Source organism: Myotis daubentonii, chromosome 14, assembly GCF_963259705.1.
Source record: "Myotis daubentonii chromosome 14, mMyoDau2.1, whole genome shotgun sequence".
NCBI lineage: Eukaryota > Metazoa > Chordata > Mammalia > Chiroptera > Vespertilionidae > Myotis > Myotis daubentonii.
Window position 1 is genome coordinate 26617443 of NC_081853.1, and position 18935 is coordinate 26636377.

At 53.8% G+C, this 18935-nt stretch overlaps 1 protein-coding gene across 4 annotated transcripts in view; it reads right to left on the minus strand.

Annotated features, from left to right (window-relative positions):
- SLC6A6 (solute carrier family 6 member 6) overlaps positions 1 to 18935 on the minus strand; it is a 79427-nt gene that overhangs the window by 20703 nt on the left and 39789 nt on the right. For 3 of the 4 annotated variants that reach the window (XM_059663703.1, XM_059663701.1, XM_059663702.1), the window contains 4 exons: positions 18412 to 18654; positions 16242 to 16376; positions 14968 to 15202; positions 5447 to 5579 (listed from right to left, as the gene is read on the minus strand). In XM_059663703.1, the coding sequence (XP_059519686.1) occupies positions 5447 to 5579; positions 14968 to 15202; positions 16242 to 16376; positions 18412 to 18640 (732 nt within the window). In that variant the 5' untranslated portion in view covers positions 18641 to 18654. The remainder of the gene's footprint in view (positions 1 to 5446; positions 5580 to 14967; positions 15203 to 16241; positions 16377 to 18411; positions 18655 to 18935) is intronic. The other variant, XM_059663704.1, reaches the window with a different exon arrangement.

The following is an 18935-nucleotide window of genomic DNA, read 5'->3' on the forward strand; positions in this document are numbered from 1 at the left end:
GCTCTCTATCTCTCTCCCTTCCTCTCTGTAAAAAATCAATAAAAATATATTATAAAAAATCCTATAAATGTTGACTAAATAATTATATTTGGAAACAGAGTGGTGGACAAGACAGAGAACAAATCCCTGCCCTCACATTCGAAGAGGGTAGAGATAGAAAATGCAAAATAAGAGTAAACGAACAAGTGTGTATGAAAAAGGCTTAGCCCAGTGGTTGGCACATGGCAATTAGTTCATATTAGCTAACATTTACAACTATTAGTATGACTCATGGTTAAGAATCAGAGAAGTGCGGGTTCAAATCCAGCTCCCTCCCCTCACTTGCCATGTGACCTTGGGCATCGTGCTTAACCTCTCTGGGCCTGTTACCTCATGTGTCAAACGGAGATAAGAGGAACACAAGATCATCACCAAGAGGGGAGGCAGGGATTCAATAGGATGACGCTTCTGGCATAACCAAGAGTGCCTGGCACTTGGGTCCTCGAGAAACGGGGCCTGTTATTAACGTTATGATTTTGCAGGAAGCACAGGGGAACCCCTGGGAAGGAAACGAGGCCTCTAAGGCCCTTCAGCGAGGATGGGGAAGACCCTCCACTTCCTTGGAGATACGGGAGGCCCACAGCCTTCCCGGAGTCTCATTGCACATCCCAGACAGGCCCAGTCGATGCAAGGTGTGCACCAGAGATGACCCATCCCCAAGGGCCTGCCCTACGTTCTCTCCTTCTGTCCCGAGAGCACCGGTCTCCAAACATCCTGTGGCCCCGCTTCTAGCAGGTTCCCCCATCTTTTTCCTCACAGTGAGGAGACTCCAGGCAGCGTTTATGATGGGAAGGAGCTCAAAGGTGTGTGGCTGCATGGACAGTGAAAGCCTGACATTTCCAGCAGGGCATTGGCTGAGCTAGGACTCCCCAAGCACAAGGCCACTTCATGCTCACCATGCCCCCCAAATTGATACACCGGCTACCTGTTGACGGGGGGAAACTGAGGCTCAGCAGGGCTCAGAGACTCACTCAGGTCATCTGCAGAGCTCAGGATCTGCACTCAGAGCCCTGAGATTGGGTCACGGAGCCCCCAGCTCCCTCCACGGGCCTTGGGGGCCTAGAGACGAGGGAGGAACCACCACACAGCCAATGCACCCGTTTTACAGGTGAGGAAACGAAGACTGAGGACAGGACGAATGTGCCCTGGTGTTGGGGGCAAGAGGCAGTGCTGGGGTCCAGGAAGGTAACAGACACTGACAGAGGGTGACAGAGCCCCCGGCCTCGCCCGCCTGGCACAGGAACCCCCCATGAAGCTGAATTCTCAGGCAGCAACCATTCTTTTGTGTAAAAACAACCAGAAAGGGGCTTTGGAAAAGGGCAAAAAGGAAGCTCAGGGCCTGTCTGATTCAGCTGTCTGTGGTCAGTGCCACCAGGCAGCATTTATGCAGTGCTTACTGTATGCCTGGCACTATTCCAAGTGTGGCAACTTCTATATGCAGTTGGTCCTGCACGAACCCTTCGAGGTAGGTTTTATTACTAGCCCCACGCTGAAGGCGAGGAAACTGAGGCCCAGAGAGAGTCAGTCCATCTCTTGTCAGGCAGCACTTAAGTGGCAGAGTGGACGCGCCCCCAGAGCCTGCCTCCGGGTGACAAGGCAGAGCAGTGGAAAGCCTCCACGCCTGGCAGTTCAGGCCATCCTCCCCAAGGCCCGGGGCAGGGTTAGGGTTAGGTCAAGGGCTTGGGGCGCGCTCACTGCGGGACAAGTCACTGTCCCTCCCTGGCTCCACTGCCCCACCTGTGAAGTGGGGCGCACTCAGACCAGGTGAGCTGTGAGGTTCCCTCCGGGGGGGGGGAGGGGGTGGTGGTGGAGGGGGGCGGGGGGATTGGCCGAGGGTGTCAGCTTGGGATCACCCAGACTGGGGTTGGTACCCCCTTTGCCCAGATGGGCAGCTGGGCCTTACCTCCCAGGTGTCTAGAGGGAGGTGAGAGTGCTTACGGTGCCTAACGCCTGGCATGCAGTCAGCCCTCAAGAAGCCTGAGCTGGGAGTACTCTCCCGATGATCCCATAGGGCGGTGGGCATACTCCTGCCTCAGTTTCCCCAGCCACACATACTTTCTTCTCCTGAGGCAGAGAGCCCTAAGCCCCAAGGACAAGCAGGCGGAATGGCGGGTGGGAGCAGGGCAGGAAACCCCGAAGGGGTGAAAGAAGAAAACCAGCGCGGCTCCTCCCTTCCTGCGCACCGGCCCCTGACCAGTTCCCACCTCTGGCCGCCGAGGGCCACACCCGGTGGACAATAGCTGCTGACAGCAGGCCCTCCCCAGAGGGCGGCTACTTCAAAGCCAGCCGCGCTCCACTGGGCTGGGCATCCAGGCGCGGCCAGAGGGCTTTGTGTCAGGGACACGGGACACCATGGGGGTTGGGGTGGCTTCCCTTGTTTTCCTGTATGTAGTTTGTTTAACCAGCACTTAGTAGTTCTTACTGTGTGCCAGGCACTGTGCTGAGAGCTGGATGCGTGCTAACGCCCGCAGTCCTCCCAGCTTGAAAGGTAGGTGCTATTGTGCCCTGCAGGTCCCAGAGGAGGAGACTGAGGCTCGGAGAAGTCACCCTGGCTGCCTGGGGTGGCAGAGCTGGTGGGTGGCAGAGGCAGGGCCTGTGCCTTGTGTTTGTTAGCATTTTCCCCCAAATCCAGAACAGGACAGCCTCCTCTGCTCACAGCCTCCCCTCGGCTCCTCTTCACAGCCACCCTTGTTTTGCAGACTTTGCCCCTGAGAGCCCTTCTCTCAACTTTTCCGTGACTCCCCCGGGATCCTGGTGGGAGAGGCTGGTGCCAACCGCTGCCAGTTGCCCTCTGGCGATGGCCCAGCAGGCCTTGCCACAGGACGTGGTAGTTTTCCACTCTTGCTGGCAAACCTCGGAGGCTCCTCTGAGCCCTCGACCCAAATGCCCTGTGGCCCAATCGCCCTCGAAACTTGCAAGGATAGCACTTCCTCGTTCTCCAGTGAACGTGGGGAGAGGGTGGCCCTCGAGGCAGGAGAGAGATGGGCGAGCCTCCTGCTGCCCTGAGCTTCCTTGGGGGTGAAGGCGTGGGCAGGTGGGGCCATGGGCCGGTGCCCAGTGCTGAGGCACCCTGTGTGTTGGGGGCAGGGGGAGAAGGGCATTGCTAACTTATTTCACACAAGGGGAAAATGAAGCTCAGAGAGAGGAAACGGATTTGCCCAGTCATGCTGCTCGTGGGGGGCAGAGCTGAGACCCAAAACTGGGTCTGCTCTGGCTGGCACCCCTGCTTTATTCCTAAGCTCTGGATGGAAGAGCTGCCCTGGAGGCAGCGATGGAGAGGCACAGCCTCAGGCACGTGCACTGTCCCTCCTTTGGGTCCATGGACTGTACCTCCTGTGCGAGGGTCGGACGCCCGGCACCTTCCTGGACCAGGTGGCTGTGACCCTGGTCTGTGGTCGGGGCTGAGGCCACGGCTGGTGGTAGACAGGCCGGCAGTGGAGCCTCACTCTGCTTTGTCTTGGCTCCTGGGGCTCGCCCAGACCCCGCTATTGTTCTGGGAGTCACGCCTGCCCCTCAGGGGCCTACGCTGCTAAGGAGGAGGTTGTCTCTAGGGGCAGGCTAGGGGGACTTTTGACAAGTCACGTCTTCAACTGGCCACAGATGCAGCCTGAAACTATTTTTTGCTTTGATTCTATTCTCCTGCCTTGGGGCCAGCGCTCCATAGAAACTTCCTGAAAGACTGACCTCTATGTGGGGAGATGGAGGCAGGGTGAGGAAGGGATTGGTGCTTACTGTGGTCTATGCTAAGCATTGTGCTGGGTGCTGAACACACCTCGTTTTAACCTTCTCTACCACCCATTTTCTAGATGAGAAAACTGAGGAGCCGAGGTGAGGGAGCAACCTTGGACAAGTCACTTCCCCTCTCCCAGCTCAGTTCCCTCACCGTTTAGAAAGAGGAGGTGACGAAATGGGCTAACCAGGTGGATGAACTCCAGGACGCTGTGGGAATAACTTAAGCTGCCCTCTTCCTGCCCACCTGGGGGGGGGGGGGCGGTGCTGGGCGAGAGAATGCTGAAGCTTGGCCGGCTTCCTTTCCACATTGGGTTTTAGGATCCCAGGATGGCTCTGCCCTGAGAAGCAGGCGGAGAACACTCCTCTGCAACCATGGGCTCCCAGATCTCGCCCTGCTGGAATCTGTTCAGATCCACGATTTTGCCCAAGGGGCTCTTCAGCTGTGTAATTCCAAATTCTGGTGCAGCCAAGGCCCCTTCTCTGAACGGCTTTACCACTGCCCACCGCCGTACCTCAAATGCCACTCTAACGTACTCTTTTGACTTGTGGGGGCTTTTGATCTTAGAGATGTTCTCCTACCAAGATGCAAACGATGGGGGGTGGGGGGCAACGGTAGATGGACACGTAAAGGCAGGTCAAGCCACCACCTTCGCTACGGCTTCGTGCCCGGGCTTCAGGCTCGCACCTCTGACCACAACAGACCCGCTCACTGACGTTGTCATTAGAGCGGCCATGACACCAGGCAGATAGCAGGTGATTGCTCAGCTCTGTTAACACAGAACATTTTAGTTCTAGGCTAACATGTTCATTATTGCCAAGATATATCTGTGTGTACCTAAAATCTTAATTATAAGCTACTGTTTTAATTACCCACCCCCGCCTTTGTTAATAGCTAACATCCTAGTCATCATGTAACGTATTAATCAGCAGCAGCTCAGTGACAGCCAATGTTCTGATAAACAACAACCATCTTAACCATCAGTGAAAGCATTCCTTAAGGAACATCTTAAGTTACCAGCTAAAATGTTCTTGGAAAGGTAATTCAGTTAATTTGGCTAAGCAGCAAGAATCAGTGCTTATCGAGCCTCAATGTGCATTTGGATTATGTCGGCTACTGCTCCAGTGCAGCAGGTTCTGAGTTTGTAGGCCCAGGGCAGGCCCACAGGTTCTGCATATCTAATGAGCTCCGGGGAGGGGGGGGGGAGGAGGGAGGTTGCTGATGTGCTGGTCAGGGGACTTTGCAAAGCAAGGGTCCATTAAGAACTGGTTGTTAACAACAGAGCTGCAGAGAACCTCATTACCAGCTAACTTATCAGTTACAACCTCAACATCAGTTACCCGCTAACATCTGCTCTACTGGGGGAACCAGCGGTGTGTTGGAGCTTGTGCAGGTGGCTGTTCTGATGATTCAATCTGCAGGAATTTCACGAGCTGGATGCTAAACCGTCAATAACTTGAAAGCAGACATGGGGGAGTCCTTATACCGTCAGATGAGGGAATGCTACAAACCAGGGCTTTACTTGTTTTTCGAGGACTGGTTTATCAGCCCGCACCCCCTCCCAGGTCAGGGCCAGTTTCGGGCAGGAAGGACTGTGGCGCGGGAGGTGCTCTCTGGCAAGGGCCACTCTCCATAAGGCAGGGGAGGGAGAGGAGAAGGGACAGGAGCACAACTCACTTTCCCCGTGGACTTGACGCCTTTCCAGATGCAGAAGAAACAGACCAACCACACGAAAAGAAGGCAGAGAGCAAGGTCCCACTTCAGTGAGCCGGGGCTGTTGATTCCAGAAGACAAGCTCAGCACGTTGCGCCTTGAAGCAAACAGAACCGCAAGTCAGTCGGGCCAAGGTCTGGGGTTCAAATCCTAGATCATGTGCTGATTTGCACAAGTCACATGTCCTCTCCAGGCCCTGGAATCCCCGGGAAATAGTTAACACCCTCGTCACAGAGTTGTGGGGAAGTCAAGCAGGAGATGAATTCAGACCTCGAAGTCAGGTGAACCTGGGTTCAACCCAGCCTGACCGCGGGCAAGTTAAGCAAACCCCTAAGCCTCAGTTTCCTCATCTGTAAAATGGGTACTGATTCCTATGTGACTGGTTCTCAGCAGACCCTTCTGCACTGGGTTAAAACCCCCAGCTCCACCGTATAATCACTGACTTTGGGCTAATTACCCAACCTCCCAGACCTCAGTCTCATCTATAAAGTGGGAGCAGCTACCATCCCCCAGCAGCTGCCCCATGCCTCTTTTATTTTTTTGCCCGTTTCTTATCTGGCTCTCTCACTAAAATGTAAGCCTCAGGGGGACACAGTATTCCATCGGTGGCTGCCTGCGGAACACCTACCCACCTCCTTGCACGGATGGTTGTTAGGAGAAGCCCACACGAAGTGCTAATACAGGGCCAGGGTTGCAGCCAGCCCTCGAGAAACCTGAGCTGTTGCTGTCGTGATGCTGAGAGGCCCAGGGCAGCTCCTGGCACCTAAGCAGGTTCCCCCTTCCCCCGGGGGGCGAAGGTCTCGAAAGGAGGCAGGCAGACCATTTGGAGGACAATCAGCACGGGGCAGCCACCAGCCCTGCCCAGCAGCACACCGCACAGCCTGGATCTTTGCAACCCAAGAACCTCGCTGACGCACACAAGCAACCACTCACTGACACACTCCTAAGGGGCAGGTGCCACCTGAAGCCAGGGCAGGGCAGCACAGGGTGCTGATGGCAGAGAAGACCATTCAACTTAATGCCCAGAAATGTCCCCATTGTCCCAGAGCTCTGACTGCTGCAGAACTGACCAAGGGCAGCCACGCTGAGCAAAGGGACATGGGCCCTGCCCACCAGCCCACTGGAGTCACCTGCCCACCAAATCTCCAGGCCACGGAGCCTGCGAGACAGAGCCCTCATTCCCCCCTGGGAGACGCTGGGTTCCTTCTAATGAAAGTCAGCTCCCTATCTGAAGGCCACTCTGAAGCAGGGGAGGCAGAGAGAGGAGTGTGACTCGTGCCTCCGTTTCCTCATTTGTAAAACGTGAATGGCACCTTCCCAGGATGCCGCTGGGAAAGCCTTCCAGACCACCCCTAGCCTCAGCCAGTTGTGGGATGGCCCCATGGCCATGGCTCTGGGACAGTTTCATTGCTCCTTTTCTGTCCCCACAGAAGCTCCAACGTGAGGACCGTGAATAAATCCAAAATTCCCGCTCAGCTAACACCCAGGCCAGACCTTTCTGTGCTGTGCCCCCAGCACCTAGAACAGCATGTGGCATATACAAGGGCCTCAATAAACGTGTATGGAGTGAATGGAAGGACTTAACTGCGGCGAACGGGAAGTTTGCGTGTCACTCTGGACTAATCCACGGAGTATTCCCACGAACAAGCCTTAAGAAGGGGCAGCTTCCCTCCGTGTGTTCCTTGCTGGTCACCTCGACATCAGTGGACCTCCCAGTGGTAACACCGGCAAGGCCTTTCCTACTTATCTCATCTGACCCAGGGCCTAGAGGTCATCTGCCCCCCGTTACAGATGGGAAAGCACGGCTTGGAGGACCCCACTGCCCACAGACACACAGCCAACAGGGGGCGGAGCTGCCACCCCAGATCCAGGCTCGTCTGACTCCCAAAGCCAGTGTCCTCTGGACTCCACCTAACTGTCCCTCTGATTCACAGAGAAAATAGAGCCTAAACTTTCAAAAGAATCTCCCCAGTCCCTGCTACTGGCCGGGGTCACCTGGAACATGGACATCTCCATAAGGCAGGGCTGGCGGCCAACTGCATCCCAGCTGGGGCCCTGCCAAGCACGTGGATCTGGCGGCCGCAGCAGCTTTAGAACAAAAAGCCATTCCCCAGGCAGCCTCCAGAGCTCGGTCCTTCAATGAAGGCCCAGGGCATGCTGGGCAGTGGCCCAAGACTTCCTTGTGAATGGGCAGCGGCGGGGAGAGCACTTTCCCATCTCCACACCGTGGCTCCCTCTCCAATGCCAAGCACACCGTCCGCCTGTTCCCAGAGAGGCCTTCCCTGTGCTCCACAGACGACTACGCGGGTCCCTGGCTGTCCTCTCACACTGGATGGCCCCCGGGGTGACAAGTCTGGCTGGACTATCAGGTTCTAGACGCCCCTAAGACAAGAACCTCTCAGACAGGCACACAGTAGATGCTCAGCTAATGCTGAGGAGGTGCCCAGTCATAAGACGGCTTTTTCTTCTCTCCTTAAGGGCAAGTTGGCCAAGAAGCTTGAAACCTGGGAGCTGGAATGCTGACCAAGCCCACAGCCAGTTTACTGACACCTTCCTGTCTCCTCCCACCACCGTCCGGGAAAACCAGAGGTGCCCACCAGGAAGGAGAGGCTCCCACATTGGCTTGCTCTGGGCAATGACCGGCTAGGCAGGCCACAACCAGGAAACCGAGTCATAACTTGCTTTTACCCTTCCTGGTGGCCATCTCCGTGCAGGATCTCGTTGCCTCCAGTGACACCCTAAGGCATGTTTCCTCGGACCCAGCCATTCCGTTCCCAAGAGTCTCTCTCTGTACAGTTGTACTCGCATGTGTGTCCAAAGGCAGGCCCACCCCACAGCACTGTTTATTAAGATAAAAAAAAATTGGAAACCACCCAAATGGCCGCAATAGGGTCAGGGCAGGCACGAGGCCACTGGAATGCTGTGCAGCCCAGGGGACAGCAGGAAGCCCCTGGGCCCTGGTGAGGAGCTCCCTCCTGAGATAAACAGTGAGCAAAGCAAGGTGAGGAACAGCGTACGGCCTGTCCCCGTGGTGTCCAAAGCGATGACTGCGCCTTGTGCTTGAACACGCACTTTTGCCAGGACATACCAGACGCTGGTTGTGTCGCTGCCGGTGGGGAGGGGTCCCGGTGGAGGGGTTTCGGGGGAAGGGGACTCACGTGGCATCAGATATATTTTTTCATTGTCGGAATGTTTTTAATGTGCACCTTTATACAAATTATTAAACTCTAGAAAATGTTTGTAATGGGCTGTGCAGACATTCTAGGAATGGGATAAATATGTCTCATCAATCAGAGGCTGTCCTAACAGAGCCCGACATGGGCTTGGGCCAAAGTGACTGACATCCTGTCCAAGGATACCTCAAGGGTAGCCGTGGAGGCCGGAATGTGAGTGGGTCTATCTGAATCCCTTTTTGAGAGAATCCAGTTTAAAGGATCCTCCACAAGTCCCCTCCCTGTCAGACCCCCATGGCCTCAGCCACAAAGCAGACCAGGACCTGCTGGGCATTCCCCGTGCTGCGGGGCAGTGCCATGCCCCAGAGGGACTGCCATGGTGCACTGCCCCTCACAGGTGCCCCCTGACCACGCCAGACTGTACAGGTTACCCCAAATCTTGCCACATCTCCCCAACACTGCCTCTCCCGCAACTCCCCCCCCCAGCTACCAGGCAGTCTTTCTGCCTCCACTCTCAGTCCCCAGTTTGTTCTCATCGATCTGGCAATACCCGAGTCAGGCTATGCCTCCCCTGCTCTACACCCTCCAGGGCACCTCCCCCCTGCCCAATAACACCCTCCCAACCTGCCCTAGTCCTGTTTGCCTCCCCGAATATGACCAAATACTCTATCATCTATCTAGACCCAGACACCTTAAAAAAGGAGGGTGGTGACTACTGATGATAGCGGGACCAAGGTGTAAAGGGGACACATCCAGGACAAGCTGTGGGTGGTCCCATCTCAAACCTCATCCCCATATGGCCCCTTCGCTTCCTCCTTTAGCCACACTGGCCTCTGGAACGTTCCCAGGATAGGTGGAGCATGCTCTTGTCTCAGGATCTTTGAACTGGCTGTTCCCTCGCCCCACCCCCTTCAGGTCTCTGTTTAAATGCCAGGGCAGTCTTTCCTGGCCATCTTATGTAAAAAACATCCCTGGTCGCTCTCCCTCCCCTGCCCTGGCTTTATTCTCCATCATTTATCATCGTGTTTCTACTATAATTTGATTTGTGGTATCTGTTTAATGTCTGTCTGTCCTACTAAAATGACATCTCCACGGAGGCAGGCCCTGTTTCTGTCTGTCTTGATCACTGCTGGATCCAGAATAGTGCCTGGCACATAGTAGGTGCTCAAGACATTAGTTGAGTAAATTAATTATTCCCATTTAATTGATGCAGAAACTGAGGCTCAGAGAGATCCAGGAATTCACCTGAAATTACCCAGATAAAAATCAATCCTGGGCCTATTTTGTTTTCCCTGATGCCACCCTGGGGACCAGCCACCAGTGTGCTGGGTCCTACACTGCCCTTCACGAGGGTCCCCAGCACCCCAAACTTCCCTGCATCTCTCATATGAACAAAGGGAGGAGATACAGAGGTGAGCTGCATTCTTGTCCAAGAATAGTAATGATTCATTCCAGGGTGGGATCCAAAAAAGAATTGCCTGGACGTCTGTTTTGAGTCGGCCAGCCTGCTGCCGTCCAGCCGGCACTCAGAGATGTAAATACGTCCTCCGAGTGGGCCAAATCGTTTCCTTTTGACTGCCGGCCAGCCATTTATTGGCGATGGCTCTTCCCTGGAGACTGATGGAAGCAACAATTATAAAAGAGCCCGTCCGCCCTAAGCATGGGGCCACACAAGGCTTTCTCCCCCGCCTCCCCCTCCTCACAGCTGCAGGGGAAGATTGGCCGAGCAGGGCTTGTTTGCAAATATGACTCATTTCTTTGATTCTAATAAAGTCTAATGATACGTGCTAAGCTCCCAGAGGACTCTGGAGGAGCCGGGGAGGAAGGCATGGCTCCAGCCTGATGAAGGGCATTTGGCTAGACCTGGCCCCGCCTGTCTTCCAGGACTGGGGGGAAGCAGGACCCTGAGGACAGAGGTGAGCCCAGAGCAGGGGTGAGCAGGATGAAGCTGACGGGGGAGGGGGAGGGAGCTCTGCTCCCCCAGCACACAGGGACTCAGAGTTCAATTACAAAGCCAGGGGTAATGACTGTCGCGGGGCCCAGGTGGCTTGCACAGGGACTTGGTAAAGGGCATCCCACTGGCTCCTGCTGAGCATGGCGCTGTAGCATTGCAGATGGGGTGGGCATGGGGGATCCGGGCCAAGAGAACACCCCATGCATAACCTCAGAGTGGGGACACACACACACCCGGCTCAGTGTTACCTGTGACTGTGGACTTACAGCTGATGGACACACAGACACTGGAGGTGGCATCCAGCGTCTGAGGTCAGAGCTGGGAACTCTAGCTGCAGAGTGGCCTTTGGCCAGTTGCTCAGCCTCCCTGGTCCTCAGTGTCCTATCTAAGAAACCATGCCCAGAGCCCTGTCTTAGCTTCTTTAACACTCCAGTCCGGCTGTGAGGTGTGGGACCACGCTAACTCTGAGGTTTGGACAGGTGACTGCCCCGGGGACATGCAGCTGGGACATGTGGGAGTCGCAGTCCGTCTCCCCACTGCTCTCTCCTCTCTCCTCTAGTAACACTGGAGTGGCAGGGATGATCGGCAGGTCCCTCTGTCCGGGGCCCGGAGGAAGTATCAGGTCCCACGGTGCCTTGTTATCTGGATTCCCGGGGGGCTCCTGAGCACCCGGCAGGAATCGTTTGCCCAAGGAACAGACAGCTCAGGGACCCACGCAGCTGCGGCTGGTCAGAGGAGTGAAGGGAAACAATGGCTGGGATTGGGCTTCACCTCAAGGGGCATGGGCTCCAGCCTCCGAGAGAGCCTCACTGTTCTGCAACCCAACAGCAGTACCAGCCAGTGACACCTCAATAAAGCCCAGCAAGCCTTTCTCAACGAAAACCCCGAGGCTAGTCATTATGGAGCTGGTGGCTATTTTCAGGGGAAATCACACATGTTAAATTTCACCCCAAAGCCCCCCGAGACCCTGTATACAGTCGGTGCTTAATATACGTCTCAGCTTTTCTCCCCACAGTGTGTTGCTTAAGCAACGTCCAGAAAACACAGATTCAAACTTAGTCTAACATTCAAGGCTTCAATCCTTCTCCCTGGCTCCATGCGTCCTATGCTCTGGCCCAACCAATGACTTGCTGTTCCCAAAACAGCCACGTGCTTTCCTCCTGCCCAAATGTCTTTCCTCCTTTTCAGCCTAGTGAGCTTCTACCCATCCCTCAAAGCCCAGCTCGGAGGGCCATTTGCAGATGGGAAATGAGGCCAGAGAGGGGTAGAGAGGTGCTGCCCCAGGCTACAATCAAGTGGATGCAGATGTGCAATTAGTAAGAACCAGCCGTCAGTGAGCACTTACTGTGTTGAAACATTTAAAACCCTCTCTGGCTGGGGGAGAGCACCGTGTGGGAAAGGCCATGAGAGGACTCCGAGCTGAGAAATGACATGTCTAGATTCACAACTGACTGCAGAGATGCAAGGGCAAGGCAGGGACCGCAGTGAGAGGCCAGTGCTGGGGTTGGAGAGAGCGATCATGGGGGAGGGAGGAGGGCTGCGGTGTAAGTGGGGAGGGTGGTCAGGCTCTGAATGTACTTTCACGGGAGATCCAAGAGGACCTGCGAGTTAATGTGGGATTTGAGGCAGAAAGCGGTCTGCGAATTATCCCATTTAGAGGGCCTCCGCAGAGATGAAATGAAAGGCGGGGGCAAGTCCCTGGCACGATGCTCATGGGAGTCAATCATTCCACATAGGTGCTCTCTCCCCTCTTTCCCGACCAAGAGAATGGAAGGCTCTTGAAGGCAGGCAGCCAGGCCCTTCTCATCCACTGTGCCTGACTCAGGGCAGCACTGATGGAGCCCCCGGCCCCACTCACTGGCCTCGGCCTCTGCTCACACAGGAGCAGGCTGGGTCCTCACGCTTAAACCTGCTTTCTAGGCTCCTCCTCTGTGGACTCCAGTCCTCCTGTGTTCTAGAAAGAGGGCACGTTGTTTATGGATGCGCAGGGGGGCTTACAAAGCTCTGCTGGAACCAGGAGGAGCGGGTGCGAAGGCTGGAGCGGGAAGGGGGCATCAGGCAGGTGGCCAGAACCGTCTGGATTGAGCATGTCCTGTGGGGCGTGGGAAGGTGCCTGCGGGACCAGGGCATTTGCATAGATGAACACTGTCAGGAAGGGGAGCTGGGCACTCAGAATGGAGACTCTGGGAGGCAAGAGACCTAGAAACCCCCAGGAGGGCCCAGTCTGGGGGGCAGGCAGGGGAGAAGGGATGGGTGAGGACTGGAAACCCTGAGGACCTCATCGCCCACGTGAGCATCTTCGCAAGAACCCTCAGGTTTATAGCGGCAGGGAGGTGAGCGAAGAGGAACCCCTTTGCAATATGGGGGACAATACGGGCATTTGAGAGGGGCCATTCTTAGTCCTTCTGAAAGCTGTCTCACTTAGAGTTCCAAATGCCCCCAAGGAGCAGTTCTATCCCCTATGAGGACATTAAATAAATGACAATGGCCCATATTTATCATGCATGTTGTCATGGTCTCAAGTTAGGGCGACCCGCCATCCCTAGGAGGGCAGTGCTATAATCTCTCCAGGTACAGGTGAGAACATGAAGGTCCAGAGAGGCCAAGGTGCCTGGCCAGGCTAGAAGCGGCAGAGCTGGGGTTGGAGCCCAGGCAGCCAATCCGTGCCTGAGGCAATGAGGTCCCAGCAGGCGCCCAAGTGGCTGGTTGAGTGCCACGTCCTGGGTGGGGCAGGCCCTGGGTGATCGGCTATGCCAGGAACTGCAGAGAGCGGACAGGGCTGTGGTCTCGGGCCCCATTCAAGTGAGAAGAATGAAGGGCAGCGTTTCTTTGTAAACTTAGCTCTCCCGGGGGTGGGAGCCGAGGGGGTGATGAATGTGCTTGTAATGCCCTCTTTGTCTGCAAGTGGAAAATATGTGCGCATAAAGAGCCCCAGGGACAGGGGCATATACTGAAAGGCCCACGTGTGATGACAGGGACGTGCACCACCCGAGGAAGGACTGACTAACCTTGCCTATTATTTCCCAGCCCCGGCCCCAAAGTATGCCCGGGACCAACCAACAGGCAACTCCCTCTTCTGTTCCCGGGGCCAGGTTCTAAGAGGTGGGCAGCCACACACAAAAGAGAGGGAGTATCATCTCGTGATGATTAGGGTCCACCTGCTTCCTTAACGGCATTCCCTGCTCCTGGCTCTCACGCTTCCTGCAAGGCCTTATCTCAGCTATTTCCAGATAGAGGGGGGCCGCACCCAAGTGCTGAGCCCCACATTTAATTGCTGGTGAAGAGCGATGCACGAATATATTTTTAATTGGCCTTCAAGGAATGTCTCAGAAGAACTTTCCTATATATCAGCTAAGAGGTACCCAAACGTCAAGCCCCTTCACATTCTGCCTTTCTGATGTGTGTCCTACGTGTGTTCTCTTATTGACAACCGTGTGGTAAACTGGAGACGTGCCCATAATTCTCCACTCCTCTCATAAAGAGGCAGAACCTATTTCTCCACTTCTTGCTTGACTCTGTGGCTTTCTTTGGCCAATGGGACATTAACAAACATGATACAAGCAGAGGCTTAAAGAGTGCTCCTGCGATGCAACTTTCCCATTGGCTGCTTTGCAATGAAGAGCGGCCTCTGACGACGCTCAGGTAGCCCGCTGGGGGATGAGACCACATGGGCCCTGGCAGCCAATGCCCAGAAGAGCTACCCTGATGCTGATCTACCCATGAGGGAGCCCAGCAAAGACCAGAAAAACCTCCCAGCCAAGCTCAGCCCAAACTGCTAATCAGCAAAACCTTGAGCCAAATAAATGGTTGTGGCTTAAAGCCACTGCATTGGGGATAATTGTTACACAGCAAAAGGTAACTAACACATAATTTTTATTCTCTCTACTCACCTTTTAACTTGACTAACTACTACTTCAGCTTCATATATGAATTTTTCTCTGTGCAATAATAGTTTTGATATGCTAACTATGTTTCTTCTAAAATACATTAAGAAAACTGTATTACTTTCAGGCAATATAAGTACAAATACCTGCCTTTGGGGGAAAAACTCCTCATAGAGATCCCATGGGTGTTGGAATGATTCATTCCCCTCATTTGACAGTTAAAGAAACTGAGGCTCAGAAAGGGGCAGAGACTTGCTGAAGGTCAGACAGCCAGTAAAATGGCAGAACCGGGACTCGCTTCCAGGCCTGTCTGAGACCAAAGGCATGGATTTTTCTCCAAATCTGTACCCAACTTCTCCCCGATCCCATCCCACGACACTGACTCCCACATCGCGGGGGAGAAGATGAGGGAGTGGGCTGTCCGCTCTGCCCCCACCCAGGCCCTCCCTCCTTCCTTAGTGAAGCTGGCCTTACTCCCAGAACTCGGTGACAGGGGAGGTGAAGTTGCTGGTGTTGAGAGTGAGCCACAGGCTCTTGTTCTTGCGCATCGTGTCCTCCATGCAGTAGGGCGTGTTCCAGGTATGGTTGCAGTGCGCCCAGGGCAGCTCCGACTGGAAGGACTGGAACAGGTAGTAGGTGGCCCAGGCCAAGATGATGATGTAGTATACATTCAGGAGGGACACGATCACAATGGAGGCGTAGCCGATGCCTGTGGGTGTGGACAAGCAGGATAAGCATCAGCAGGAAGGCCAGAACCCTGTGTCCACACACTCAACTGGAAGGCCTTGGCACCCCCAGGGGGCCTTCAACAGTGACCAGCAAATATTTGTGGGCTGGTTAGATAAATGGGATCCTTGGACGAGTTGAAGAATGCATGCAGGTGGATAGGCCAACGAATGGATGGTTAGATGGGTCAATGGTTAGACGGGTGGTTAAATGGACCAATAGAGAGCCGAATGGGGAGATGCTGGATTGATGGATGGAGATTTGATTTGTTGGATGGATGCATGGCTGGGGACTGGCTGGAAGGTTAGGTAGATGAGTAGATGGATGAATGAGTAGATGGGTAAGTAGGTGATGGGTAGACAAGTGGATGGATAATCTACCTAAATTAACTAGTTAATGACGAAAGGTTTGATGGATCCTATATGGATAGATTTATATGGATGACTAAGTTGACATACATCCTCCCATCTTTGCCAATTATAATCGTAACAGTGTTATCTTATGAATGCATACTAGGCACTAGACAAAGGACTAAATGTTATAATAATAAAGCTACCATTAATTTGGGGCTTACTATGTGGACAAAGCAGTTTTACGTAACTATTAGTAGCAGTAACCCTATGAAGAAGGCATATCGTTTCCATTTTGTAGATGAAGAAATTGAGACACAAAACGATTAATGAACTTTCCCAAAGTCACAAGAGTTAGCAAGAGGGGGAGGGAATCGAACCCAGACAGCAAGGCCCCTGAATCCGAGTGCTTATCTTCTGCACTGCACTGCTAAGCAGCTACTAGCTTCTCTAACCTTCAACAACCCAGAGAGGTGGGAACAGCCAGCACGTATTGAGCAGTCACTGCGAGTAGCACCGCCCGTATCATGCACTGGCTGCTACCCTGTGTTAGGCACAGCGCCAAGTGACTTGCATGAGGCTTCGATGTACCTGGCAAACAGCAGGTGCTCAATAATAAATATGCTGAACCGATGAACACCAGGCCCCGGGTGACCGTTGTCCCATACTCACCAGAGAACAAGGGGCAGATCTTTTCCCAGCAGGTGATGCCCCCTTCAGAGGTGTACTGGCCTATGATTACCTCCAGGAAAAACACAGGCAGGCCGCCCCCAAACAGGAAAATAAAATACGGTATGAGAAATGCACCTGTGGAGAGAGCAGAGTGGGGAGAGGGTCAGACTGGGCTGTCACAGGGGCAAGGCCTTAGGTGCTTGCTCCAAAGCCCTCCCAGCCAATGGAACCAGAGAGAACAAGTGAGGGACGTGAGGGCACAGGCTAAACCCTTGGGCGTGGTTGAAAATTCTGCAGATCCTGCCCAGCAGGCATCACCTTTCCAGGTTGCCCTCTCACCTTCTTCAAATCTACCAGGTGCTTTCAGCCTCGGGGCCTCCAGTTAAGCTGTGCCGACTGCCGCCTGCCTTCCCCACATCCTCCATCTGAATAAGCACTGCTCAGCCCTTAGGACCCATCTCAAATAGGACCTCCTTGTTGAAGCCTTCACCTGCCTGTTCCCAGGCCTACCCAGGGCAGGAAGCTGAGACAGACTAGCTAAGAAGGGTATAGTGATGAGAAGCAAGAGGTGGGTACCTCCAGCTGGGGTGGGAGCCAGGGCAGGAGTGAGGGGCAAGGAGTCGGGGCGAGGGTTCCTACCTGGTGTCCACTAATGGCTTCAGCGGGTCCATAAACCCTTTGAAACTGTGGGCAACTTGGGTCTATGTGTATGCGCTTTGCTCTGGGGAGCGTCTAGAACACTCATCAGAGTCCCAAAGGCGCCTGAGACCTACAAAAGGTTAAGAAACCAGACTCTAAGGCAGAATTTCCCGGAAGAAAGTTCTCCTAACGCAGGCTGTAGGCAGCATGCCCATCTCTGCTGACGGGTAAGCTTTCAATTACGGGCAGTTCTCCCTACCCAGTTCTCATCAGGCCGCTCTCACTGCACAGCCAGAAAGCCCCCAGTATGTCAGCACGTGCTGCCGACCTGGACACTCCGACAGGAGAGGACTCTAGCTCAGAGCCTTCAGGTTAAAAAAACAAAACCCCCAAACCCGCCCTAGCCAGTTTTTCTCAGTGGTTAGAGCATTGGCCCACAGACTGAAAGGTCACAGGTTCGATTCTGGTCGAGGGCACATACTTCGATTGCAGGCTCAATCCCCAGCCCTGGTCAGGGCACGTGCTGGAGGCAACCAATTGATGTGTCTCTCTCACATCAATGTTTCTCTCTCTGTCTCTTTCCCTCCCTTCCACTCTCTCTAAATAACCAATGGGAAAAAAAATATCCTCAAGTGAGGATTATAAAAAACAAACAAAAAAGCCCCAAAACGTAAAACTGGAACCAACCAGAGACCTTACATTTAAAAAATATCTTCAATGAGTAAAGGTGTTAAAAAGGTACAAGTACCCAGTATAAGATAAATAAATTCGGGGGGTGGGGGGGTGGGGGGGGGGCGTGGAATGCACAGCATGGTGACTACAGTTAATAATACTGGGCTAAACTTGAAAGTTGCTAAGAGAGGAATTTTCAAAGTTCTCATGACAAGAAAAAAAATGTATAACTGAGGTGACATATGCTAACTAAACTTATTGTGATCATTTAGCAATATATACATACATCAAATCATGTTTACAACTGAAACTATTACAAGGTTATGCGTCAATTATATCTCAATAAAACTGGAAAAAAAACTTTTTAATTAAAAAATAAAAATAAAAAATATCTTCACTGTATTTTTTTTTTCCTGGATACCTTTCCATTATGGCAAATGATACTGGTTTTCCATTTATGGGGGAAATGAAGCTTGCTTTTGAACTATGCTTGGTTTAAGTTAGAAAAGCCAAAGTAAATATTAGAAAAGATATAATGTAAGGAGCTGGGAGGCATGAAGAGGGAATTTATGAAGGGAGCATGTGAGTGTCGGAGGTCTGGGGACAGGGGCATGGCCTCATCACTCCTCTTCAGAGATGGCAAACTGAAGGATCACAGTGGGTCAGGGGTCTTCTCAAGGTAACACAGTAAGACCCCGACAGAACACCAGCTGATTCCCAGGCTTGCTCCTCTCCTGCCTCTGAGGTGGGGAGGGGCGGGGCGAGGGTGCAGCAGGCTGACTGAGGGAGGTCACGTTGGGGACTAGGGAGAGCAGGTCACAAGAGGCCACCCCCTTCTCTCTGCCCAGCCCAAACTCACCTCCACCATTTTTGTAGCAGAGGTACGGAAAACGCCAGACATTGCCCAAACCGACGAAGCCACCAGCCACGGAGAGCACAAAGTCGATCTTGCTGGACCACTTCTCCCTCTGCGGGGGCTTCCCCTCAGCCTCGTCCTCGGGCCGTGTGCCCGGGCTCTTCCCGGGGGACGGCTTCAGGATGTCTTTGTGAAAGTCTTTCAGACACTGCAGCTTCTCCTTGGTGGCCATCTCCTCCTCGATTTCTGTGGGGACAAAACAGAACCCCATGTGCGGTTGGTAAATAGCCTGTGTGTCTTCAACACGACCTCTCCCTTCTAACCCACGGGCTGGCTCTGACCTGCCCAGACCTGTGGCAGGGGGCCTGCCATCCCCTTGACAGTCCACTGATCTGACCATGTTCAGAGCGAGTCAGATCCCTCTAGGCAAGCAGAGACCTAATGATTCAGAAATTGACAGATTCCTTCTCTTGAGCAACTGCTGAGAGAAGCACCGGGGACCCATGCTTGCTGTCCTTGAATGCCAT